This window comes from Culicoides brevitarsis, chromosome 2 (genome assembly GCF_036172545.1).
Source record: "Culicoides brevitarsis isolate CSIRO-B50_1 chromosome 2, AGI_CSIRO_Cbre_v1, whole genome shotgun sequence".
NCBI classification, from domain to species: domain Eukaryota; kingdom Metazoa; phylum Arthropoda; class Insecta; order Diptera; family Ceratopogonidae; genus Culicoides; species Culicoides brevitarsis.
In genome coordinates, this window is record NC_087086.1 from 12,597,709 (window position 1) to 12,623,448 (window position 25,740).

The window sequence follows — 25,740 nt, forward strand, 5'->3', positions numbered from 1 at the left end:
TTAGCCTTCACCTTTGAGATTTTTCTGGCTTTGCCACAACTTTTGTCACTTTTCGTGCGATTTTCTTATAAGAATTGTGTTGTGAAATCGCAGAACTTTCGAGAATCATCACGGGGCACAAACACGAAAGAAAAGGTAAATTTAGTCATATGCTTTGTTCATTAAAGTTTCATGTCGTGGTGTGTGTGTACGATGACTGTGTGTGACCTATAAATTTTCTTCGGGCCCCTTTTTCCTCGTGGAACTTTAAAATTTTTGTCGTTTCACGCACTTTTCGCCCACAAAAGTCTCCCGTTTCACCTTTTTCATTGGCGTCGCGTGCGGATCTCGCGATTTTTTGTCGATTTTTCACTTTTTTCGTCATGCACTACCATTCTTTGCAAATGGCTGATATGACTTTCGAAAAAAAAAAATGGAAATGCAAAATTTTTCAACGACGCTTTTCGTCGCGTAACACCTACCAATTCGCGTGTCCTTCAACGAATCCTGTGACAGGATGTTGTGCTGCGTATTTTGAACACTTTTTCGGAAATATTTGCGGTTGATTTTGACTGTACAAAGGAAAAAAAGAGAATAGCAAAATGGGAATTATGATTTCTTTCAATTTTCTTCGGTACTTGCACGTATACTGCGTGGCGGCTGTAGTGTTGTCAAATTCAAATCAGAAATTCACGAAAATTCGTTGAGTGTCAATTGAATTTTAATTTATTTTTAGTGTTTTAGATCAAAATTCATCAATTTTGTTCCTAAAAATGTTTTAAATTTGTAAAATTAATTATAAAATTGAATGAGAACTTACCAAATTAGTTGAAAATTGCGTTAAAATAGAATTTTTGATGACCACCAAGGTGAGACGAATGAAATTGATAAACTTCAAAGAGGATAGTGACGGAATTTCTTTAGGCTGCTCCAAATTTAAAACAAGGGAGGGGGGTTAGATTAATTTAAAGTTTATAAAAAAGATTGACTTTTCGTGAGAAAAGACCTCAAATGTTGAAAAAACATTTTTTTTTTTAAATTTAAGCAAGATTTGACAAAAATGGCTTTGACACAGTTTTTGACATAGTTTTTTTGCTCTTGATTTAGTTTTAAAAACAAAACTATGTCAAAGGAAAAAAATTTTTTCAGTTTCAATTTTTTGGCAGTTTTGAGTTATAAAATGATTAAAAATGATAAATTAGAGCCCTCTGACAAATTTTTATCCATTTGGAGCAAGATTTGACAAAAATTGCTTTGACACAGTTTTTGACATAGTTTTTTTGCTCTTGATTTAGTTTTAAAAACAAAACTATGTCAAAGAAAAAAAATTTTTTCAGTGCAATTTTTTGGCAGTTTTGAGTTATAAAATGATTAAAAATGATAAATTAGAGCCCTCTGACAAATTTTTATCCATTTGGAGCAAGATTTGACAAAAATTGCTTTGACACAGTTTTTTTGCACTTGATTTAGTTTTTAAATCAAAACTATGTCAAAGAAAAAAAATTTTTTCAGTTTCAATTTTTTGGCAGTTTTGAGTTATAAAATGATTAAAAATGATAAATTAGAGCCCTCTGACAAATTTTTATCCATTTGGAGCAAGATTTGACAAAAACTGCTTTGACACAGTTTTTGACACAGTTTTTTTGCTCTTGATTTAGTTTTCAAAACAAAACTATGTCAAAGAAAAAAAATTTTTTCAGTTTCAATTTTTTGGCAGTTTTGAGTTATAAAATGATTAAAAATGATAAATTAGAGCCCTCTGACAAATTTTTATCCATTTGGAGCAAGATTTGACAAAAACTGCTTTGACACAGTTTTTTTGCTCTTGATTTAGTTTTCAAAACAAAACTATGTCAAAGAAAAAAAATTTTTTCAGTTTCAATTTTTTGGCAGTTTTGAGTTATAAAATGATTAAAAATGATAAATTAGAGCCCTCTGACAAATTTTTATCCATTTGGAGCAAGATTTGACAAAAATTGCTTTGACACAGTTTTTGACACAGTTTTTTTGCTCTTGATTTAGTTTTCAAAACAAAACTATGTCAAAGAAAAAAAATTTTTTCAGTTTCAATTTTTTGGCAGTTTTGAGTTATAAAATGATTAAAAATGATAAATTAGAGACCTCTGACAAATTTTTATCAATTTGGAGCAAGATTTGACAAAAATTGCTTTGACACAGTTTTTGACACAGTTTTTTTGCTCTTGATTTAGTTTTCAAAACAAAACTATGTCAAAGAAAAAAAATTTTTTCAGTTTCAATTTTTTGGCAGTTTTGAGTTATAAAATGATTAAAAATGATAAATTAGAGCCCTCTGACAAATTTTTATCCATTTGGAGCAAGATTTGACAAAAACTGCTTTGACACAGTTTTTGACGCAGTTTTTTGCTCTTGATTTAGTTTTCAAAACAAAACTATGTCAAAGAAAAAAAATTTTTTCAGTTTCAATTTTTTGGCAGTTTTGAGTTATAAAATGATTAAAAATGATAAATTAGAGCCCTCTGACAAATTTTTATCCATTTGGAGCAAGATTTGACAAAAATTGCTTTGACACAGTTTTTGACACAGTTTTTTTGCTCTTGATTTAGTTTTCAAAACAAAACTATGTCAAAGAAAAAAAATTTTTTCAGTTTCAATTTTTTGGCAGTTTTGAGTTATAAAATGATTAAAAATGATAAATTAGAGCCCTCTGACAAATTTTTATCCATTTGGAGCAAGATTTGACAAAAATTGCTTTGACACAGTTTTTGACATAGTTTTTTTGCTCTTGATTTAGTTTTCAAAACAAAACTATGTCAAAGAAAAAAAATTTTTTCAGTTTCAATTTTTTGGCAGTTTTGAGTTATAAAATGATTAAAAATGATAAATTAGAGCTATCTGACAAATTTTCATTCATTTGGAGCAAGATTTGACAAAAATTGCTTTGACACAGTTTTTGACACAGTTTTTTTGCTCTTGATTTAGTTTTCAAAACAAAACTATGTCAAAGAAAAAAAATTTTTTCAGTTTCAATTTTTTGGCAGTTTTGAGTTATAAAATGATTAAAAATGATAAATTAGAGCCCTCTGACAAATTTTTATCCATTTGGAGCAAGATTTTTTTGCAGTTTTTGACACAGTTTTTTTGCTCTTGATTTAGTTTTCAAAACAAAACTATGTCAAAGAAAAAAAATTTTTTCAGTTTCAATTTTTTGGCAGTTTTGAGTTATAAAATGATTAAAAATGATAAATTAGAGCCCTCTGACAAATTTTTATCCATTTGGAGCAAGATTTGACAAAAATTGCTTTGACACAGTTTTTGACACAGTTTTTTTGCTCTTGATTTAGTTTTCAAAACAAAACTATGTCAAAGAAAAAAAATTTTTTCAGTTTCAATTTTTTGGCAGTTTTGAGTTATAAAATGATTAAAATGATAAATTAGAGCCCTCTGACAAATTTTTATCCATTTGGAGCAAGATTTGACAAAAATTGCTTTGACACAGTTTTTGACACAGTTTTTTTGCTCTTGATTTAGTTTTCAAAACAAAACTATGTCAAAGAAAAAAAATTTTTTCAGTTTCAATTTTTTGGCAGTTTTGAGTTATAAAATGATTAAAAATGATAAATTAGAGCCCTCTGACAAATTTTTATCCATTTGGAGCAAGATTTGACAAAAATTGCTTTGACACAGTTTTTGACACAGTTTTTTTGCTCTTGATTTAGTTTTCAAAACAAAACTATGTCAAAGAAAAAAAATTTTTTCAGTTTCAATTTTTTGGCAGTTTTGAGTTATAAAATGATTAAAAATGATAAATTAGAGCCCTCTGACAAATTTTTATCCATTTGGAGCAAGATTTTTTTTGACACAGTTTTTTTGCTCTTGATTTAGTTTTCAAAACAAAACTATGTCAAAGAAAAAAAATTTTTTCAGTTTCAATTTTTTGGCTTTGAGTTTTGAGTTATAAAATGATTAAAAATGATAAATTAGAGCCCTCTGACAAATTTTTATTTTTTGCTCTTGATTTAGTTTTCAGAACAAAACTATGTCAAAGGAAAAAAAATTTTTCAGTTTCAATTTTTTGGCAGTTTTGAGTTATAAAACGATTAAAAATGATAAATTAGAGCCCTCTGACAAATTTTTATCCATTTGGAGCAAGATTTGACAAAAATAGCTTTGACACAGTTTTTGATTTAGTTTTGCTCTTGATTTAGTTTTCAAAACAAAACTATGTCAAAAGAAATTTTTTTTTCAGTTTCAATTTTTTGGCAGTTTTGAGTTGTAAAATGATAAAATATGATAAATTAGAGCCCTCTGACAAATTTTTATCCATTTGGAGCAAGATTTGACAAAAATTGCTTTGACACAGTTTTTGACATAGTTTTTTTGCTCTTGATTTAGTTTTAAAAACAAAACTATGTCAAAGGAAAAAAATTTTTTCAGTTTCAATTTTTTGGCAGTTTTGAGTTATAAAATGATTAAAAATGATAAATTAAAGCCCTCTGACAAATTTTTATCCATTTGGAGCACGATTTGACAAAAATTGCTTTGACACAGTTTTTGACATAGTTTTTTTGCTCTTGATTTAGTTTTCAGAACAAAACTATGTCAAAAGAAAAAAATTTTTTCAGTTTCAATTTTTTGGCAGTTTTGAGTTAAAAAATGATTAAAAATGATAAATTAGAGCGCTCTGACAAATTTTTATCCATTTGGAGCAAGATTTGACAAAAATAGCTTTGACACAGTTTTTGACAGTTTTTTTGCTCTTGATTTAGTTTTTAAAACAAAACTATGTCAAAGAAATTTTTTTTTTCAGTTTCAATTTTTTGGCAGTTTTGAGGTAAAAAATGATTAAAAATGATAAATTAGAGCCCTCTGATAAATTTTTATCCATTTGGAGCAAGATTTGTCAAAAATTGCTTTGACACAGTTTTTGATTTAAAAAAAAAAATTATTCTATTTTCCCAAAAATGTAACATGAAACAAAACCGATTTTTGGAACACCCTTAATGAGGAGTATTAAAAAATACTTCATTCGAGGAGCTGCTTATCGTGCGAGATATGAAAATAAAGTGCATATAAATTCACGAAAAAATTGCATTTAACCCGAAAAATCACTCAAAAACTCGAAAATCTAAAGGTGCTCAGAGCGAAATTAACCACCAATTCTCACGATGTGGTTCCGATTCAACCGAAAAGCCTTTCAATTGGCTGTTTTCCTGCTATTTTGTCTAGTCATTTTCCACAACATCGAAAATTCGGCTGCCGAAAATAACAAAGACATCCCTCTCACGAAATTCTCATTCCAAGCTGCTCCAACTGTGTCGTTCCTTTACTGGTAAGCATCCCCGAATTCGACTTTGAACTTTGTTCCAACCGAATTTCCGTTTTTTTCATCCACGTATATTCGTGCTATGTGCATCTCATGTACGCTTAATCCAATTAAGACCCTAATTTATGACTTTCTTTCAGCTATTCGTGCGGTTACCGGAAGGCCTTTGACGAGTACAGCAACATCTTGCACGACAAATATCCCGAATTGCAAATCAAGGGAGGCAATTACGACCCGCCAGGCCTAAACACGGTCTTTTCTCGCTTCATTTCGATCTCAAAGATACTTTTTATCATCGCAATTGTCTCGGCCTTTGACTTTTGGGGTAATTTTGGCATGCAACCGCCTTCGTGGTGGACTTGGTGCACGACAAACAAGGTTTATGCCGCTATGATGGTCTTTTTCTTGGGCAACATGATCGAGGCGCAACTCATTTCGTCCGGGGCTTTCGAGATTTCCTTCAACGACGTGCCAATTTGGTCGAAGCTGAGTACTGGAAGGATTCCCGCACCGCAGGAACTTTTCCAAATTATCGATTCGCAAATCAGTATGATGCAAGATGGATCCGATAGTCTCAAGAAAAATCCTGATTTTGTTAAATAAGCGGAAAAATTCATTTTTTTTGCTCCTAAATTTAGTTTTTATTTGGTTGTCGCATTAAAAGGTGTCAGTTTATTTTTATCTTTTGTTGAAATTTTATTTTAGCTCTTATTTAGCCAATAAAGTACTACATAAATAGAGAAAAATTTGTATAAGCTGTGTACATTTACGCAAGAAAAAATGTGTTTAGTGAAGTAATTTGAATAATAAAAGAAACAGTCAACGTAGATTTAAATATCAAAAAAAAAAATTGCATTTTCATCAAAAAATTTCAATAAAGAATGAATGGTAAAAAAATAAATATTTACATGAAATTTTTCATAGTTTACGTTATTTGAACTCAAAATTAAAGAAAATTTAATTTTAAGCTGAATTTATTGGAATTTTTAAAAAGTCACGTGACCAAAAGTCATTTTCTAAAGTTTTCTTTGTCCAAAAACGAGCAAATTTCAAATTTACATTTAAAAAAAAAAAATTTTTTTCCTTTCCTTTAAGATTTAAAAATTTATATTTTTTCAAAGTTTTTTATTTTCTCATTTAAATTTTTAAATTCAATGTTTTTTAAAAAATAAATGATTCAAATTTGAACAAAATTTTATTTATTTATTTTTTTAATCTAGTAAAAAGCTAAACAATTTATTTATTTAAAAATTAATAATTTAAACTAATTAATTTTTTTTTATATTTAATTTTTAATCCATATTCAAAACAAAAAAAAAATTAAAATTTTCTAAAGCTTTGGAATTTAAAAAAAATATATTTTATTAAAATACAATTTTTTTCAATTTTTAATAAATTTTGATTTAAAATTGTTATTTTTTTAAATTAATATTTTATGATATTATATTTTTAAAAAAATTGTCTGAAACATGAAAAACTTTTAATTTAAAAAAAATTAACGAAAGAAAATAAATTTGAAAAATAATTCTTTAAAGTTTTCTTTGACTTTGAGCAAAAAACTTAAGAAAAAAAATTTTGCTAATTTCCTTGAAAATTTCTTTATTTAAATTTGTTTCTTTCATTAAATAATTTTCTGAAAAATTAAAATAAAAAATATATTTTTTTTTTAATTTTAAATAATTTTTTAAATTATTTTAATTAAATTCTCTTATATTTTTATTATTTTTAAAATAATTTTTTTTTTATTTAATTTTTCCAGAAATAAAATCAGAAATTCGTATTTCAGAAAATCGAGTTTGAATTTGCTGTGAGGCGAATTTTAAATATTTAGCAGAATTCGTGAGACGAATGAAAAATATAACACAACAAAGTAAGAGAAGAATAATTTTCGGTACCTAGACTTGCAAATTTGAGTAAAAATCTGTGAAAAATGGCAACTGTAAACAATCAGGAACCCAATCAGGACGACTTGATAATGCAGCAACAGAGAAAAATCGAAAAAGAGGTACAAAAATCCCTTAATTCGATTAATTTTCGTGCATTTGTGTGCCCGTACCGGATGACTTTTAATTTTTTGTTGCATTTTTGTATTACAGATTCAGGATACAACGCCCTTGGTGTCGGAAAAATTCCCGGTCTCCGTCCTAAATACCGAATACATTGACGACGTTTACGCCACGAAAGTTCGCAAACTCGAGGACCGCTATTCACACTTGCGTCGCACACGCCCGGACGGCAATTGTTTCTTCCGCGGCTTCGCTTATTCCTACTTGGAGTACTTGGCGAACCACAAAAAGGAGGAATATGACATTTTTCTGGATCGCGCTTTGAAGTCGAAGGACAAACTCGTAGCTTTAGGCTTTCCACAATTCACGATTGAGGATTTTTATGACACGGTAAGTCAAGTTTCAAACAGAAAAATTAAAATTAAAATTTTTTTTCGTAGTTCATTGACGTCGTGAAACGCGTTGACCCCTCATCGGGCGACACAGAGCAAATTCTCACAGAACTTCACAATGTTTTCAACGATCAGGGACTCTCGGACTACGTTGTGGTTTATTTGCGTCTCATAACTTCGGGGCAGTTGCAGGAACGCGCCGATTTCTATCAGAATTTCATCGATGGATGCACAAGCATCGAAGAATTTCGTCACAAGGAGGTCGAACCGATGTTCAAGGAAAGTGATCACATTCACATTATCGCGTTATGTACAGAGCTGGGCGTCAGTGTGGGCACCGAGTACATGGATCGTGGCGAAAGTCAGAATAATTTCCATGTTTTTCCCGAGGAGGGCGTTACGCCGCAAGTACATCTCTTGTACCGACCCGGACATTATGATATTTTGTACCCAAAAAATTGAAAAAATAAAAAAAAAATGTTAAAAATTTGTGAAAAAAAACTCAACGGAACTGTTTTATTATTAAAATAAAATGCAAATTATAAAAATATTGCTCGAATAAAGACTAAGAATAATCAAAATCGAGTTTAATTATTTTTTTTTATTAATTTTAGTAAATGCCTTCTTTTTTTCGATACAAAAAAGAATGTAAAGTGCTAATTTTCCGCTCTACGGGTTTTTTTGTGTGAGTTTGTGAGTGCTAAGGAACTTTTTTCTACTACTAATTAACGAGAGTGATCATAAGAGGGAAGTTAATGCACTGATAACTGATACTAGCACTAGATAAGATGTGAACTTTGTTCACTTTCAAGTAAAAATAAAAAAAATTATCGCTCTTTGTCTTTGATGCGATGATAGAAGTGACGATGTCTAATCTTTTAACAATAAAAAAAAATATTTTCGAAGGCATCCATTCATTTTACTTTAATTTACAACTTGGCTCCGTTATTGGGTAGTCAATCCTGGGCACATACCGCCATGGCTTCCTCCTTTTCCTCCAACAATTCCTTGCCCGTAACCTCCAGCTTGGCCTTGGCAAAGTCATCCACGGGCAATCCTTGCACAATTTTCCACTGTTTATCCTTGATTTGCACGGGAAATGAGAAAACAATGTCTTTCGGGGCGCCATAACTTCCATCCGAAATCACGCCCATCGAGACAAATTTATCGCCTGTCGTGCCGAGGAACCAATCTTTCATGTGGTCCGCCGCTGCCTTCGCTGCCGACATGGCGCTGCTCATTTTACGTGCAGCAATGACAGCTGCCCCGCGTTTTTGGACCGTCTCAACGAACGCTCCTTTCAGGTAGGCATCGTCATTGACAGCTTCATAAACGGATTTTTCGGCGCCATTTACCATCACTTTAGCACTTCGCACATCGGGGAACTGCGTCGACGAGTGATTGCCCCAAATGATGCAATTTTTCACGTTTTCAATTGGAACACCGACTTTGGCGGCAATTTGAGCCGTTGCCCGGTTCTGATCCAAACGCGTCATGGCCGAGAAATTCTCCTTGGGGATCGATGGGGCATAATGGGAGCAAACGAGAGCATTGGTATTGGCGGGATTGCCGACAACGAGGACCTTGACGTCTTTTTTGGCATGTTGATTCATCGCCTCGCCCTGCACTTTGAAGATTTTCACGTTGGCCGAGAGGAGATCTTTGCGTTCCATGCCTTGTTTGCCTGCAAAAAAATCGTTATTTTATCGAAAACAGTCTAAAATTTTAAAAGAAAAAAAATTACGTGGCATAGCTCCGACCAAGAAAGCCGCGGAAACGTCTTTGAACGCGACAGCGGGATCAGTTGTGGGCACGACACCAGCTAAAAGAGGCAAAGCGCAGTCAGCGAGCTCCATAACGACGCCATTCAAGACTTCCATCATCGGTGGGATATCCAAAAGGTGCAACACCAACTTTTGTGTGGGCCCGAAAACGTCTCCCTTGGCGATCATGTAGAGCAAGGAGTACGCAATTTGACCGGCTGCACCCGTGACAACGACTTTAATTGGTTCAGACTGCAAAAAAAAGTAAAAATTAATAAATTTCTCTTTTTTTTTCTTCATTTTTTTTTTGTCAGATAAGTATCTTACATCACAGCAAACATACAAACGTTCCATTCCAATTTGCAATAAATAACACGTAAACCAATTGTCGAGTACAAATGCGAGAATTGCACTCTAACGACATGATAAACGTTGCGCTATTTACATGGAATACAACAATAAAAGTTCCGATCGACTAATAAAGCAGTTATCTCACAACAAAAATTTTTTACATGCCACTCTCATCCAAAAGGTCAAATCAAAGTTATTTTGTTTTTTTAATAATTTTAATTTTTTTTTTATTAGAAATCATAAAAAAAACTGGGTTATGACGATGACGGGTGAAAGTCAAGGTTTCCCATTAAAAAAAATTTCCGTAATAAATTCTACAGGAGTTACATAACACACAACAACTTTACCCCATAAAGGAATTATTTTTGCTCTGAGAATTTTTATGTAAAAAATGCCGGAATTATTAACAATTTTTAGGAAAAAAAATTTTTTTGTCAAATTTTAAGAAGATTTCGAAAAGTTACTCACCATATTTGTTGCTTGTTTGTTTGCTTCGAATGGAAAATCAACAAAAATACGAGAAAATGCACAAAAATAAGTTACTTCTGCGCAAATTTAGTTGAAAAAATAAATTGTGTGTTATCACTTCGACGACGAAACCGAGAATGCTCTGCGTCTCTCTGTAAAGTTGTAACTCAGTTTCGGTGTGAAATTGGAAAGGAAAATGCGCTGTGGGAACGCACGGTGCTTCAAAAAGAGTTTTTTTTAAAGAAAATAAAATAAAAATTGTAAGAAAATATTTTTTAAAGTATTTTTTGATTAAAAGTATTTAAAAAAAAAAATAAAAATTTAAAAAAAATTAATAATTATTTATATTTTATAATTTATTAACAAAAATTTATCAAATTTATTTTTAAAAAATTATTAAATTTATTAACAAAATATTAATTTTGTTAATTTTATTAATTTAAATTAAATTTTTAAGTTAAATTTTGTTAATAAATTATAAAATATAAATTAATAATTAATTTTTTTTAATTTTTTTTAATAAAAATTTATTTATATTTAAACAAAAAAAAATACTTCAAAAAATATTTTTCTTAAAATTTTTACTAAATGACTAAATAATTTTCTTATAATTTTATTTAATAAATGAAGATACGAAGATGAAAAAAAAATGAAGAAATTCATTTTTTTTTTAAATAAAATGCCTAAGAGCTTCACAAAATTTTTACAAAATTTAACTTTCAAAATGTGTTTGTCACATTAAATAATTTTTTAACTTAGAATCCAATTTTCGAAGTTAATTAGACCCTCAGAAAAAATTAAATTGATTTAAACAATCAATTAAAAAAAAAATCTGTCGAAAAAATGAATTAAATTTTGCTATTTAAAATATATAAAATAAAATAAAAATTTAAATAATTTTTAAATAGTTTTTAAAATTTTTTGATGGAAGAGCGAAATTCAGAATTTTTAATTTTTTTCAATTTTAATTCAATTTATTTAAAAAATGACTTCAAACTAAAATTTTGCGTTATTTAACATAAATTTTAAACTGAAGATTTAAGTTTAAGAGCATAAAATTTTAACTTTTGAGAATTTTTAAAAAGTCAACAATTTAAAAATTTTAGTTTTTATTTAAAAAAATTCAAATTTGAGATTTTAATGATAGATCTTTCGAGTTTCGTTGCAGGGCAAAATTTAAAATTTTAAGAAATGCAATTCATATTGAAGTCATATTTTTGAATAAAACCTTTCAAAACTTTAATTTTGTTCAAAAAATTTTTTAAAATAAAAATCTTTCAAAAAAATTGTGACATTTTCTCACAAAATCACTTTTTATACAAATAAAATGGAGACGCCATGCAATTATTAAAAAAAATCGTACAAAAAATTTTATTTCATGAGTATTTTGACCATTTAACACTAAAAAAATTTTACTCCGGTGGTTCCTTATTCCTCAACTTCTTCTTCTTCCTCCTCTTCAACAACTGGCCTTCTCGGTTGCTTACTTGGGCGTCGACGCGACGAAGCTGTCGATCCGCGTTTCTTCGTTGGCTTCGGCGTCGGTGGATTTTCCAATTCAGCCAATTGCTCGTCCGTCAACTGTCCTTTGTAGAAATCCGCACATTCCGGCACTTCCCTTGCCCATTTGCAATTTTTACCGACATCATCGAAAACTTGTCCGAGTTTGCAGCCGCTGCGACGTGGCGTATCGCCGTTGATGCAAACGTAGAAATATTGACAATCTTCGGGATCGGCATAACGGGGATGCGTCAATCCGAACGTTTCATTGACTTTCGGGCAATTAAAGTTGAAAACTTCCTTCGTTCCGCATCCGACGCGTTTTGCTTCATCGGCCCAGGTGCAAATTCCGACTTTTGGATTGAAAACAAGACCCGCTGGGCACTCGATCATGTTGAATTTGCCGTCGACGCAGTAGAAGAATTTGTTGCAGATGCTTTCGTCTTCATGCGCGAAATATCCATTTTGGCGCGGGCAGTTCAAGGTTGGCTGTGGTTTCTCTAAAATAACGTTTTATGAGGTAATTAACGGTAAAATTGAATGCAACTCACGTAATTTGGGTCGTCCGCTACAATCGATGTTGTAAGGCAAATCGCATTTTTCCTGCGCCGTATCGAAATCGTTGAAGACCATTCCATCGGGGCACAAACGTTCGCTAATTTTGCCTCCGTTGCAGGCATAATACTTGTCACATTGCTCGGCATCAGCGAAAAATCCATCAGGTTCGGGGCAATCATCGGAAATTTCGTCCAAAGTTGGCTTTTTGGTTGTCGTTCCGCGCGTTGTTCCACGATGCGGTCTCGGGATGCGTTGAGCACACGCAATGCCTGCAAAAGAAACACAAAAAATTACAAAACTTTCACAACATTGGCAATTATTTGTCATTGAATAACAAACGACGCAGCGTTAAAGGTCCAATGACTTCTTAAAAAATTGACTATTATCTAATAGATATGATAAATATTTCATTTTTAACACTTGACTCGATTAGATAACGCATGAAAGTTTTATTTTTGAATTTTTTATTTTAGTTTTGGAGACTTTAACCGGCTTCCGAAGGTCCTTTGCAAGAAGTTTCGCTTCAATGAGCCCGAAGCAATCACCAGGAAATGCAACAATTGACACAAAAATTGCTCGGTAAGAGAGTGAAAACCTGTTCCGTTACTAGCGACGGTAGTTAACGTCGTGCAAGGTGAACAACTCTTACAATAATTAAAAAATTTTATTAAAAAAAAATAAATTTTCAGCTTTTAAGGAGCAACTTTAAGCAAAATTCTTCGTAAAATCGCGTCACTTGTCGAATACTCACCCAAAATAATGGCAATCAGCAGACACTTTAACTGTAACGAGGCGATCATGGTGAAGGATGGCGCACAACTGAACCGCACTACCGCAAGAAATACTGTTTAATATTCGAAAAAGTTGCTGTTAAACTTACACCTTTAAAGTTGCGGCTTGCATATGTCACTCGTTCCATGATCGTTCAACACAAAAAAAAAAACATTATTTGTTTATGTTAAATATTGTCTTCTGTAGTCTATGTAACGCGTAGAAAGCAATTTGCGTGAATAACCGGATAGTTAATTGTTGGAATTTGAATGAGGGATGCAACGGTGTTGCAAGTTGATTTTGAAGTTGAAAGCAGTTTGTAGAAAAAATCAAATTTTTTATCAATTTTAAAAGAAGTTTAACGAAAAATTAAGAAAAATTTATTAAATTGATAGAAAAACTTTACATTTTGGATAAATTTTGAATTATTTTCATGAAAAAATCTAACCAAAATTTATATTTTTGATTTAAATTATGAAGAAGCTTTCAGTGAAATTTGATAAAAATTTTTGAAAAATTGACTTTTCTTAATTTTCATAGAAATCTTAGAACATTTTTGTTTAAATTGGGTCTCAAAAAGGTATTTAAGTTCACTTTCAAGGTAAAAATTTTTGTTTTTTTTTTATTTTTTTTTTTCTATAAATCTACTGAAAAGGCTTCTGAAAGAACAAAAACTTCAAAATAAATAACAGAATAAACCAAAAAAAAAAAAATATTCGTGCGTTAAAAATAAAAACATTAATTTTGAAAAATTACATTTAAACAAATCCCTTGAAATTTTTTTTTTTTTTAAATTTTTCACAAATTTTGAAAAAAATCAATTTTACTAAAAAAATTTGGAGAATAAATTTAATATATCATTTTTTTTTCGGATTTTGTCGAAAAAATTCAGGGGGAAAAGTAAAAATTAAAAAAAAATACAAATATGAATAATGGAATTTTTATATTAAAAAATTGAAAAATTACTGTTCATGGTAAAATTAGAAAAATGAAGAAATTTGCTTTTATTTTCTATTTAAATGTTCTAAAAGTCACGTAATTTATGTTTTTTTTTTACTTTTAAGTTTAAATTTTAATAAAATATCAAATAAATGTTAAGAAAATTTAAAAACGTTAATAATTACAAACAAAAAATTCAAAAATATTTAAAAAAATTGGGACAAAAAATGAAAATATTAAATTTATTCGCCTAAAATAATTGAAATTTAAACTAAAATAAAATTTAACAAAAAAATAAATAAAATCAATGAAATTTTAATTTTAAAATTTCTCGTCTTACTCGAATAAAAAATATGTAAAAATAAAAAAAAATTCTTTAGTAAAATTAAATTTAATTAAATTAATTTAATTTATGTTTTTAATTATTTAATTTAATTAATTTTTTTAATTTAAATTTTTATTTTTTTAAAATTTTTTTTTAATTTAAAAATTTTTTTTTTTAATTTTGTTTATAAAATTTAATAATTAATTTAATTTTAATAAATAGAATCATTTATTTTATTATTTCATTTTTTTTTATTGGAATAAGACGAAAAAAAATTTTACAAAACTTTTATTTTTTTCAACTTTTCAATTGATCAAAAATCCAAGTTCAACGAAATTCCTCTAAAATTCAGTTCGAATGACAAAATAAACCATTTATCTACTAACAAAGCCTCAAAATTGTCATAATTTTCAATTTAGACAAAATTAATGAATCAAATTCCTTTTGAAGCGCTCAAAACTATTAATCTTCTGTATCTTTTCTATTAATCTCTCAGAGCCACAAGACAAAAGAACATTTTCATTACTTGATGATCACAATTTGGCATGTCGTCAAAATCAGCTCTTGATCATTTTTTGCCTCTATTTGCAAGTCGACTGAGCCAAGATTCAACAAAAAAGTGCAGCAAATGATAAATTCAATTGTTATTTATGAATTCTTCACGTTTGTTACAATTCGTGTGATGTAAATTCCTTTAAATTAAAAAAAAAACAAAAAAAAAATGAAATAAATTGAAACACTTTATTTATTGACACAACATACGCGACTAATTGGGGAGCGCATAAGTAAAGCGTTAATTAATGAAGCAAAACACTTTTTTTTCTCGTTTTGCGGGCAATTAAAAAATTGATTAGACGCGTACAGATGAAATCATTTAAAATGCACAACGACGCGCGAAACGACGAACGCGAGTGAACTTGAATGTGATGTCATGTTTGTTGTTAAATAATAACCAAAGCAGATGAATGAATGAAAAATATAAACAAGTCTACTTACTGCCCACAGGAAAGAATTTTATTTTGACGACGCATAAAAGGGCAAGGGCGATTATTTTCGACTATTTATAGGCAAAGCACGATGTTCAAAAAACCTTGAAACTCCGAAATTTTGAGTTGATGATGGTTGGAAGCTCGAAATGTGAAGCTTCTTAGAGTGTGGAATGTATTTTGTTTTGTAAATTTTATGGCAGTTAATTACGATTTTTATTATTATTTGCAGAGATGAAGCCGTTAAATAATTTTTACAAGTAGCAGGTGTTAAAAATATTGAACTGTAAACAATTTCTTATCAATTTTCAGACGTAAAATAAAATATTTTGACTGAAAAGTTTCAGAAAATAAGTTTCAAATAGTTAGATATTTGATTTTTTTTTTCACAAAAATACAATTTAAAATTTTAACCCAGTAAGCATTTGAAATTTTCAACCCAATGCATATTTTAAAAATTTTAACCACGTGGTTAATTACATTAAATAATTTAATTATTTTTAAAAAATTCGAAAAACCCATATTTTTTGAAAAATATTTAAATTTGAACTCAATTAATTCATTTAATTTAATTTTTAAAAATAAAAATTATTTTTTAAATAATTCATTTTTTATTTTATTTTTTAAATTTTTTAAATAATTTTCAAATATTATTTATTTAAAAAAATATAATAAAATTTCTTAAATAAATTAAGTTATTTTTAAGCAAATTAAAAAAAATAATAAAAATTACTTCACGAATTAAATTTTAATTAAATAATTTTTGATATAATAAAATTTAAAAAATTACAAAAATAAAGTTTAATTTCTTCATTAAAATAATTAAATTAAGTTATTTAAATTAAATTGAAAATTAACTTTAATTCAATTAAATTAATTTTTAATTAATTAAAAAAAAAATAAAATTTAATTTAAAAATTAAAATTATTTTCTTAATGAATTAAATTATTTATATTTATAAGAATTTTTTTAAAAATAACTAAATTTATCTAAAATTAATTTAAATTCAAATAAAAAAATTTTTATAATTTTTTTCTAAATAATATTTTATTATTTTAAATTATTTTTAAAAGAATTAAAAAAAAAAATAAAAATATTTTTGATCGCCCCTTGATCATTTTCAACGTAAATAATTAACTGCTTTTATTTCATTCTCCATTGAGAACAATATTTAATTTTTAGAACTCGTATATTTTTATCATCTTCATTAATATTCATTAGTATTTGCACACAAACAAACACAAATTAAAATTTAAATTTTTTGCTATTTGAAAAAAAAATGATAAAAAATAATTTCCATATAGTTGAATCAATTAAAAAATGTAAAGCGCGCGAATATTTATCACCATAGGCGATGATAATGATCAAGCAATGTGTTTGTAATGTAACTTATGAGGCGTTGTAGGAAATTGTCTATTTAGAATTAATTCTCTGTTTTTTTTCTTTACAGATTTTTATCGCATTTAGAGCAGAACGGAAAGCATTTTCAATGTCCATTCAATGTTACATTGTGGTTTGATTTTTTTTCTTTTTTTTTTTGAGAAAGATTTCGCATGCAATGTTTGTGCAACATTATTATTTAAGACAACGGTAAAATTCTTGTTCACGCATTATTTTGCCCATTTACAGAAGTAACGATACTTACTGAAGATAAACACAAGAAGCGAAATAAACAAGAAAGGAACCTGTAATTAGTTGTCGGGTAATCGATTGGCATGCATGGAAATTAACCACAAGAGATTTTGTAACATGAAATGAGAGGAATTCCTTTCAAATTTTTTGTTTCAAGAGACGAAAAAAATTTATTTCTTGTAAAAAATTAAAAATTTTGACTCCAAAATTAAAATTTATGGAAAAACTGTTAAAAATTCAAATTTGACAGTTGACAAATTTCAATATTTTGACATCTGTCAACCCAAATATTTAAAAAAGCGCATGTTTCGCTAATTTTTCGCGATCAAAGTAAACATTTCTCCTCAGAAAAAAATGTTTACCATTAAAACACCTGCAGCTGCTGTGCAAAATTCCATCTTTTTCCAACATTTTGACAAATGACAGGTGTCAAACTGACATCTGACGGTCAAATTCCTCTAAAAAATTCCGCACAGTTGTTGTTTTCTTCAACATAATTCACATTTTGAGCAAGAACAGACACTACAAAGATAAGTCACTTGTGCCAGATCCCCTCGCTATCATTCGCACCATAAATTCCATTGTCAACATTGTTCGCACAGAAACAGCCAAACGAAAAAAAACCAAACAAATGAGAGCAGCAAAAGTCTTTTAAAAAAAATTAAAAATAAAAAAAAAATACGACAATAGAACCCATATTTTACGCATAAAAATTCCGATATATGGGACAACGTTGCCATTCAAACAATAAAAAAAGAACGAAACACACAATGATCATTATTTGACAATAAAAGTGATCTGCATTTTAATGAAGAGACAGAGAATGGGATAAAAACCACAGAAAAAAATTTGTCGCATTGAATTTGTGTTTTTTTTTCGGTCGTTGTCGTGCAAACATGTGTGAAAAAAAATATATGTTGAGTGTAGCGAGTTAATTTCATCGATGAATATTAATCAAAAGTTCTAAAGTTGGCATTTTTGGTTGACAGGAAATTTGACGAAAGCGCATTTTTTAAAAAATGTTTTACAAAGTAAAAAATAAAGATTTTTTTTAAATTCTTAAGAAGAACTATAATTAAAAATAAACTAATTGAACGTAAAATTCAACTATTTGCGTGAATTTGTGGATAAGCAAGAAGTGCAGCTCATCTTTTTGAAAAGCGAAGATCAACTGGCAGAATTGCTTACGAAAGGTTTGACATACGAAAGATCGTCGAAGCTGCGTTCACGTCTATTCAACCTTGGTCTTGAGCGGGAGTGTCGTAAAGGCCTCAGAACTGTATTGTGAGGTACTTTCTAATAATTTTTTTTCAGCTCAAACGCTTCAAGAAATCTTGATTTGCAAATGTAATATTTTATTTTGTTGGGTGTATTGGATTAAAATATTCGTAACAGCAAAAAGTCTTATATTTTACCTCAGAAGAAATTTAGACCCGAACCTAAGTTTTTATAGTGAAAAAATTCAAAGTAATAAGTTATTTTGTACTTTTTATTTACGTAAACAAAGTACAGAAACTTTGATTTGATTTTTAATTTACGCGGGAAAAATTTTTCGTATGTATAAATTTATTTTTTTAGCGTTAAACTTACATTGATTATTACTTATTTAATAAAAGTAATAAAAAAAATCTAAAAATAAGAACTGAAGTCTAATCCGAATTTCACAAGTTTTGAACGAAGTAATAGAACCACTGGATCTAAACAAAAGTTAGGTTTTTCTTGATGGATGTTCATGACAGAAACTACAGTTTACTCAACAGTTCCCTTTAATATCCAGTATTAAAGATTCATCTAACAAATTAAATGTCAATTGCATACCAATTTTGTTACCAAAAATGTAAAGGAATTCGGAAGTTTCTAATAATTCAAAAGTATGAAAGAACTTTTGATCAGTTTAGAGTAAAATAATTTAAAAATATATTGGGATAATTCGAATACGTTTATATCACTGTGAAAAGGAAGGTAATAATATCAACTGACTGAAGAAGACTACTGCCAACTACAAGACTGAAATAAAAGCAGAGGACATTCCAACGTAATTGCTTAACATAAAAATTTGATGATATTGAGCTAAAATATGAAATTCTCAATTTAAGACGAAACTTTTATTAAAAGCAAAGAAAAATCATCTGCTTAATAAACAAAAGTAGTCGATAACAAAATTAAGAGACAGACATCCACATTGGAGCCATTTCAACTTTTTCTCCATAAAACACCTAAAAATAGAGCAACAAGTAAAATTTTTTTCAACAAAAATCGTTATGTTTCGTGAATAAACAGAAGCTTCTGGAACTTGGATAAATGGGTGGGGTTTGCGATGTTATATCACAGGTACTATTATATATGTCTCGCATAACCTTTTTTAGCTGCTTGTCTAAACAAATATGCTAATAAACATCGCTGTAAATTATTACTTCAATTTACATCGACTGAAGGCGTGATGACCTTACAACTCGCCACGACACTCAATGAGCTTCCAATCGTGTCAAAGTCACATAAAGCTGCACTTTTTTCTCCCGAATTTCATTAAAACATCCCAAAAATAGTAACATAATGCATCCCTAAGGAAGAGGTCCCCTTGCGTGAAATTGAATTCATTTGATGGAATGAAGATATGAATCTTGTCACTCTATACCGGCTACATGTTAATCAGATACTAGAATCATAAATAACAAGAGAGACGTAAAAAAATGCTGTATACAAATATTACATCACACACAGACGATCATCATCGCATATATGCGAGACCGGGCAAATAATAACAACAATCGCAAGACTCTCTTTCTTCTCGCATATCGTCGCATTCATTCAGTATTCCGCGAGACACCAAACGAAACGGACGTTGGCGTGTCGGGTGAGCGATTTGTAAAAAAAAATATCAAATACGGAATTAAAATATTTTTTTTTGTTCTGTGTATGTGTGTCTGAATAAAACGAGGTTTGATCAGACATTTGGATTATTACTCTGATCTAAATTTGAAAAGTGAATAGAAGTCGCTCACTCTCGTCTCGTGTGCTGTGTGCGTCTGTGTGACAAAAATTCTACGCTGCCGTTCTAAATTTAATCTTGATTTAATGACTTAAACGCACCGCACAAAAAATTAAGTAAAAAGTTAGAATAAAAAAGTGAAAAAACTGCCAAAAAACCGACAAAGAATGGCTAACGAAAGCAATGGAACGGGTCTTCGGATCACAAGATCCCGATCAAAATGGGTGAATTTCCTTCAAAGGAACTCGTTGACATTTTTCACAGTTCTTGCTGTGCTCGCGGGATGCGGTTTAGGCTTGGGACTCAAAACTTTAGGGCATTGGACGCCACGTGAACGGATGTACCTCAAATTTCCCGGTGACATTTTCCTGCAAATGTTGAAATGTCTCATTGTGCCGTTGCTCGTTTCGAGTATCACGAGTGCCATTGGCGCCCTGGATTTGTCGTTGTCGAAGAAAATTGCCGCGCGCTCGATCGTTTATTACTTTTTCACAACTTTATGCGCTGTCGTGTTGGGAATTGCGCTCGTTAGCATCGTCAGACCCGGAGACGTCGACACATTTACGCAAGACGACACGATGAAAGTCACAAAACGTAACGTCTTGACAGCAGACACTCTCATGGATCTGATAAGGTAAGAGCTCTCGTAAATTATAACGCGCATTTATTAAAAATTAATGACAGCTGATTGTCTCAATTAATCAACAATAACAACAAAAATTCGTGACGAGACATGCAATTATCTCCTTCGCAGCGAGAATCAATTTCTTCGTCGATTTTGTTTCAATTCAATGAAGTTGACCTCAAATTCCCTCGCCCACGTGCGTCAATGCAACATTTCCCGTTATTTTAACAGAAAAAAATGTCAAAAGTCGTGCCCGCGAATAAAGCGGACAACTGCACGGTTCAATTTTCCAATAAAATTCTAATATTTTGTAAATAAAATTAAATTATCCGACGCCACAACAAAAAATAGACGACGCATAAATCATGCAATTGAGAGGCCCCTTTTAATCGAGTTATGTCGTGTCACACGTTGTGAATTGCTTGCGAGATAAATATTTGAGTCAATAATAATAATAATGTTCAATTAGGAGTCTTGCAAGTTAACAAGATAAATAAACAAAGTGTTAAATGTGTGTTTTATATAAATATATCGGAAATTCCTCAGATGAGTTAATTTAGCGAAATTTTTTTCGAGATGTTTTTGAATGTTACTTAATCTGCTTGAACAGCTGTTGGAGGAATTTTTGAGATAAGAATGTTTAGTTTTATTACAATGGAATGAATTTTCGAGAAAAACTCAAAAAATTTAAGTTCAAAGATAAAAAATTAAGATTTTTTACTTAGAAAAAATGCAAATTTAATCAATTTATTAAACATTAATAATTTGAAAAAATAATAATTGATTTAAAAAAAATAAAAAATAAACTATAAAATAATTAAAATTAATAAAATTTAAAAATTTTTTGCCCTATATTAATTTTTTATTTTTTTTATTTATTTATTTTATTTTTTTTTTAGAAGTTAAAATTAATATTTTTTAATATTAAATAAATAAAATAAAATAATTTTATTAATAAGAAAATCTAGATTAATGTTGAGTAGCTTTAAGCTAGATAACATGTATACCTTTATGTACTGTGATACTACCCGTAAGCAAGAATAAAATATTTTGTTATGTTATGTTATTAATAAGAAAAAAATAATAGTAATGGAAAAATTCATAAAAAAATAATTTGTCAAAAAAATTTTCAGAAATAATATTTTTATAAAATAATTAATTCTGTTTTATTATTATTTTTTTAAAATAATTATTTATTTATTTTTTTTTAATTTTAAAAAATATTTTTAGCTTTCAAGATAAAAATTTAAAACAAAAAAAAAAAAAAAAAAATTAAAGCTATGAAACCCAAAGAACGAAAATAAATTTTTGATAAAATTTTTAATTTAGTATCATTAGATTTTCGACTTTAAAAACATGGTACAAAAAGTAAAAAATAAATTTTTAAATAAAAAAATAAAATTAAAATTAAATAAAATATTTGAAAAGAAAACTAAAAAAAATTATGATAAAAGTAATTCATTAAAATAATTAAATAAATTAATTAAATATAATAAAAAAAAACAATTAAAAATAAAAAATATTAAAACAACTGAAATTTGCGCTTTTTTGAAGAGAAATATCTTAAAATAAGCTGAAAATTTTGAAATTTTAGCAATTTTTTTCTAAACTTCTATTTTTGATCTTTTTTTCAGAAATCTCTTCCCACCAAATATCATCCAAGCAACGACTTTCCAATACAAAACCGTTATCTCGCTGCCTCCCGGAGTCAATGAAACAAATCCTGATGGAACCAAATGTAAGTTTTTCCTTAATTTGTTTTTCAAAAACCTAAAAAATTAAAAAAAAAATTATTTTAGTCCCCTTGGAACAATACCACATCGGCTCAGAATGGTCACAAGGCACCAACGTGCTCGGTCTTGTCATGTTCAGCGTCATTATGGGAGCAGTAATTGGCAAAATGGGCGTTCAAGGCAAACCTTTGCAAGATGTCTTCCAAGTTTTGTCCGAAGGCATGATGATTATCACTTCTTGGGTCATTTGGCTCTCTCCTGCTGGCATTTTCTTCTTGATTGCCGAAAAAATGTTGGAAATTGAGTCATTTTCGAATGTTTTTGTCACACTCGGATGGTATTTCATGACTGTCATGATGGGTCTCATTATTCACGGATTCGGCACAATTGCCTTGATTTTCTTCTTGACCGTTCGAAAGTTGCCATATCCGTATATCGCGAAGATGGGACAAGTACTTGCTGCGGCTTTTGGTACGGGAAGCAGTTCTGCTATCATGCCCGTTACGATTGGATGCCTCGACGACATGGGAATCGATCCGAGAGTCACGCGTTTCGTCATTCCCGTGGGAGCGACAATCAATATGGATGGCACGGCGTTGTATGAAGCTGTAAGTATTTTCAAAAATTAGACGAAAATTTGATATTAATTGACTCGTGGTTTCAGGTTGCAGCATTATTTATTGCCCAATTGCGTAAAGTTCCATTGACTTTTGGCCATATCGTTGCTGTGAGGTGAGATTTGGGTCAAATTAATAAAAAAAAAACTAAAATTCTTGTGAGAACTTCGAGAAAAAATTTTATCTAACAACTTTTTGACATATCGACGTTTATTAATAGCACAAATAGCGAGACATTAAGGATGCATATTGCGTCGCACGAGAATATAATGGAGTGCTAATCATAATCGCAGATGTAAATATTTGCGAATCATTAGCACTTTTTGTCGTCGTCAGACGTTTTCCCGTGCTAGCTATAAAAATACTTTCTCAGCAACAAAAAATAAAAATCGGGGATGAGTCATAAAATCACAAATTGTCAAGGCCACTCGTAAATTAGGGAGAAATTTACTACCGCGCAGATGTATTTATGGTCCATTGACACGCCGCCGACACAGATTCACGGTCCAAGTAACGTTTTTGGCACGATCATTCGCTGAAATTTATAAAAAAAAATTTTAATTGTAACATCAAAGTTTGTTAAAATGTTGTTAGATTTTTTTTAGAGGTGAAAAATGCCATTCACACAATTTTCATTCACTTCCTTGTTTTTTTTATAATTTTTTTTTTAATGTAACATGATCTAATCTATTTTTATTTTTTTTTAGTATTACAGCCACTGCTGCTAGTATTGGAGCTGCTGGAATCGTAAGTTTAATTTTTTTTAATCATTTTTTTTTATTTTTTATAACTATAAATTATTAATTATTTAAAAAAAATATAAAATTAAATAATTAATTAAAAATTAAAAAAAAATTATAATAATAAATAAATGAATTTAATAAAAATTAAATTAAATTAATTAAAAAATTTAAAATTTTTTAAAAAAATTAAATTAAAAATTATTTGTCCCATGCCCCATTTAAAAAATATTTGGGGCAAATTTAAATAAATAAAGTTATTTTACAAAATTAAAATTAAATTAAATTAATTTAATTTTTTTTTTTTTTAATTAATTTAATTATTAAATTTAAATTTTTAACTTGAAAATTAAAAAAATAATTAATTTATGAAAAAGTAAAAATTTTCGGCTTTTTGAAAAATAGATTTTGAGACAAAAAGTTAAATAAATTAAAAAAATTATTAATATATTAAAATTAATTAATTAAAATAAATAATTTTATTTAAAGAAATAATTAAAGTTAATTAATTTTAATTAATTTAATTAACAAATTAATTTTAATTTATTTAATTTTTTTTCAGCCACAAGCTGGTTTAGTAACGATGATCATGGTCTTGGATACCGTTGGATTACCTGCTGAGGATGTTTCTATCATCTTAGCTGTTGATTGGCTTTTGTGAGTTTCTAAAAAAAATATTTTAAAACTGAAATTTTAATTTTTAAATATTTAAAATTATTTTTAGGGATCGATTCCGTACCACAATCAACGTCATGTGTGACAGTTTGGGCACAATTATTGTCGATAAGCTTTCACGAAATGATTTGAAGGATTTGGTAAGAGACTAAATACAAAATTTTTTAAATAATTTTTGATGAAATTTGATTTTTCAGGCACCGCATGAGCCTCACGAGTTGGTTGAACTCAAATCGGGCGAAAATGACGACAAATAATAAATTCCATGAAATAAAGACGCAACTTTTTTTTCGTTCTTCAAGTTAGAGATACGGATCCTCTAATGAAGCCAACAAAGTTTTTATAACGCTTTTACTCGATACTCTTGTTATTTACAAATATTTTAGCAAAGCAGACATTTAATTTTAAGGATAACCGAACATATTTACAAATTAAATACAAAAACAAACAAAAAGGTTCACGCTTAAAATATTTTAAAAATTTATTTTTAAGTTTTTTCTTTTTTTTCTCTGTTTTAAAAATCACAAACATCGATATACTTTGAAATTTATAAAAATCATAAGCAAATAAATAGAAACACGATTTTATTATGAAAAAAAAATTTGGAATTTTAATTTTTGAGGCGATATTTGATGGTAAAATATTTTGATGGTAAAAGTTGTTTTTCCACTGGATTTTTAAATTTTGTTTTTGTTGTTTTAGTTTAATTTTTATTTAAATTTTTTAATAAAATATTTAATTATTTTAATTAATTAAATTATTTTTTATTTAATTTTTATTTTAATTTTGAATATAATTTCAACTCAAAAATTTGATTTATTAAATTAAATTTTTTTTTTTTTTTTTGATTTTTTGTCAGAAATTTGAGCGAATATTTGCAGAATTGATATTTTTGCACATTTTTTATTTTTTATTATTATAAATTTTTTTTAAATTTATTTTTTTTTTTCAAATTTTAATAAATTTTTGAAGAAAATTCAAAACAAACTGTGCGAAAATATAAAAAAAATAAAAATTTTAGGAATAAAATTAAATAAAAAAAATAAGATAAAATTTAATTATTTTAATTTTTTGTAATTTAATTCAATTTTTAAAGAAATTTAAGTAAATATTTTTAGAATTGACTTTTTCACATTTTTTTTTTGTATTTTATTTAAAAGAAATTAAATTTTAATTTAGAAGAAAATTTCAGAACGAATTTTGCGAAAATATAAGAAAATTAAAAATATTGGCAAATAATTTAAATTATGAAATAAAATTAAAATAAAATTTAATTCAGTTAATTTGTCGAATTAAATAAATCAAAATTAATTTGATTTAATTCAATTTTTATGATACATAATTAGGTATTAAAAAATAAAAAAAAATCAAATAGAAAAAATAATT

At 28.4% G+C, this 25,740-nt stretch overlaps 5 protein-coding genes across 5 annotated transcripts; 3 read left to right on the plus strand and 2 right to left on the minus strand.

The window, feature by feature from the left end:
* Positions 1 to 4,999: 4,999 nt before the first annotated feature.
* Positions 5,000 to 6,106, plus strand: LOC134830536 (thioredoxin reductase-like selenoprotein T homolog CG3887). Its single transcript, XM_063844045.1, has 2 exons — positions 5,000 to 5,290; positions 5,425 to 6,106. The coding sequence occupies exons 1-2, from the start codon at positions 5,127 to 5,129 to the stop codon at positions 5,885 to 5,887; spliced, it is 627 nt and encodes a 208-aa protein (XP_063700115.1). The 5' UTR covers positions 5,000 to 5,126; the 3' UTR covers positions 5,888 to 6,106.
* Positions 6,107 to 7,135: 1,029 nt separating this feature from the next.
* Positions 7,136 to 8,257, plus strand: LOC134832832 (ubiquitin thioesterase otubain-like). The gene is made up of 3 exons (XM_063847018.1): positions 7,136 to 7,289; positions 7,381 to 7,680; positions 7,731 to 8,257. Exons 1-3 carry the CDS (start codon positions 7,215 to 7,217, stop codon positions 8,142 to 8,144), a joined length of 789 nt encoding a protein of 262 aa, XP_063703088.1. The 5' UTR covers positions 7,136 to 7,214; the 3' UTR covers positions 8,145 to 8,257.
* LOC134832831 (malate dehydrogenase, cytoplasmic) lies at positions 8,163 to 10,419 on the minus strand. Its single transcript, XM_063847017.1, has 3 exons — positions 10,265 to 10,419; positions 9,427 to 9,697; positions 8,163 to 9,366 (listed from the first exon to the last, which is right to left on the minus strand). The coding sequence occupies exons 1-3, from the start codon at positions 10,265 to 10,267 to the stop codon at positions 8,639 to 8,641; spliced, it is 1,002 nt and encodes a 333-aa protein (XP_063703087.1). The 5' UTR covers positions 10,268 to 10,419; the 3' UTR covers positions 8,163 to 8,638.
* Positions 10,420 to 11,568: 1,149 nt separating this feature from the next.
* On the minus strand, positions 11,569 to 13,124 carry LOC134831463 (protein obstructor-E-like). The gene is made up of 3 exons (XM_063845192.1): positions 13,074 to 13,124; positions 12,316 to 12,591; positions 11,569 to 12,264 (listed from the first exon to the last, which is right to left on the minus strand). Exons 1-3 carry the CDS (start codon positions 13,120 to 13,122, stop codon positions 11,693 to 11,695), a joined length of 897 nt encoding a protein of 298 aa, XP_063701262.1. The 5' UTR covers positions 13,123 to 13,124; the 3' UTR covers positions 11,569 to 11,692.
* A 6,678-nt stretch (positions 13,125 to 19,802) lies between these two features.
* On the plus strand, positions 19,803 to 24,929 carry LOC134829462 (excitatory amino acid transporter 3-like). Its single transcript, XM_063842533.1, has 8 exons — positions 19,803 to 20,598; positions 22,224 to 22,327; positions 22,389 to 22,930; positions 22,987 to 23,054; positions 23,647 to 23,686; positions 24,242 to 24,336; positions 24,404 to 24,494; positions 24,552 to 24,929. Exons 1-8 carry the CDS (start codon positions 20,132 to 20,134, stop codon positions 24,609 to 24,611), a joined length of 1,467 nt encoding a protein of 488 aa, XP_063698603.1. The 5' UTR covers positions 19,803 to 20,131; the 3' UTR covers positions 24,612 to 24,929.
* The last annotated feature ends 811 nt before the right edge of the window (positions 24,930 to 25,740 follow it).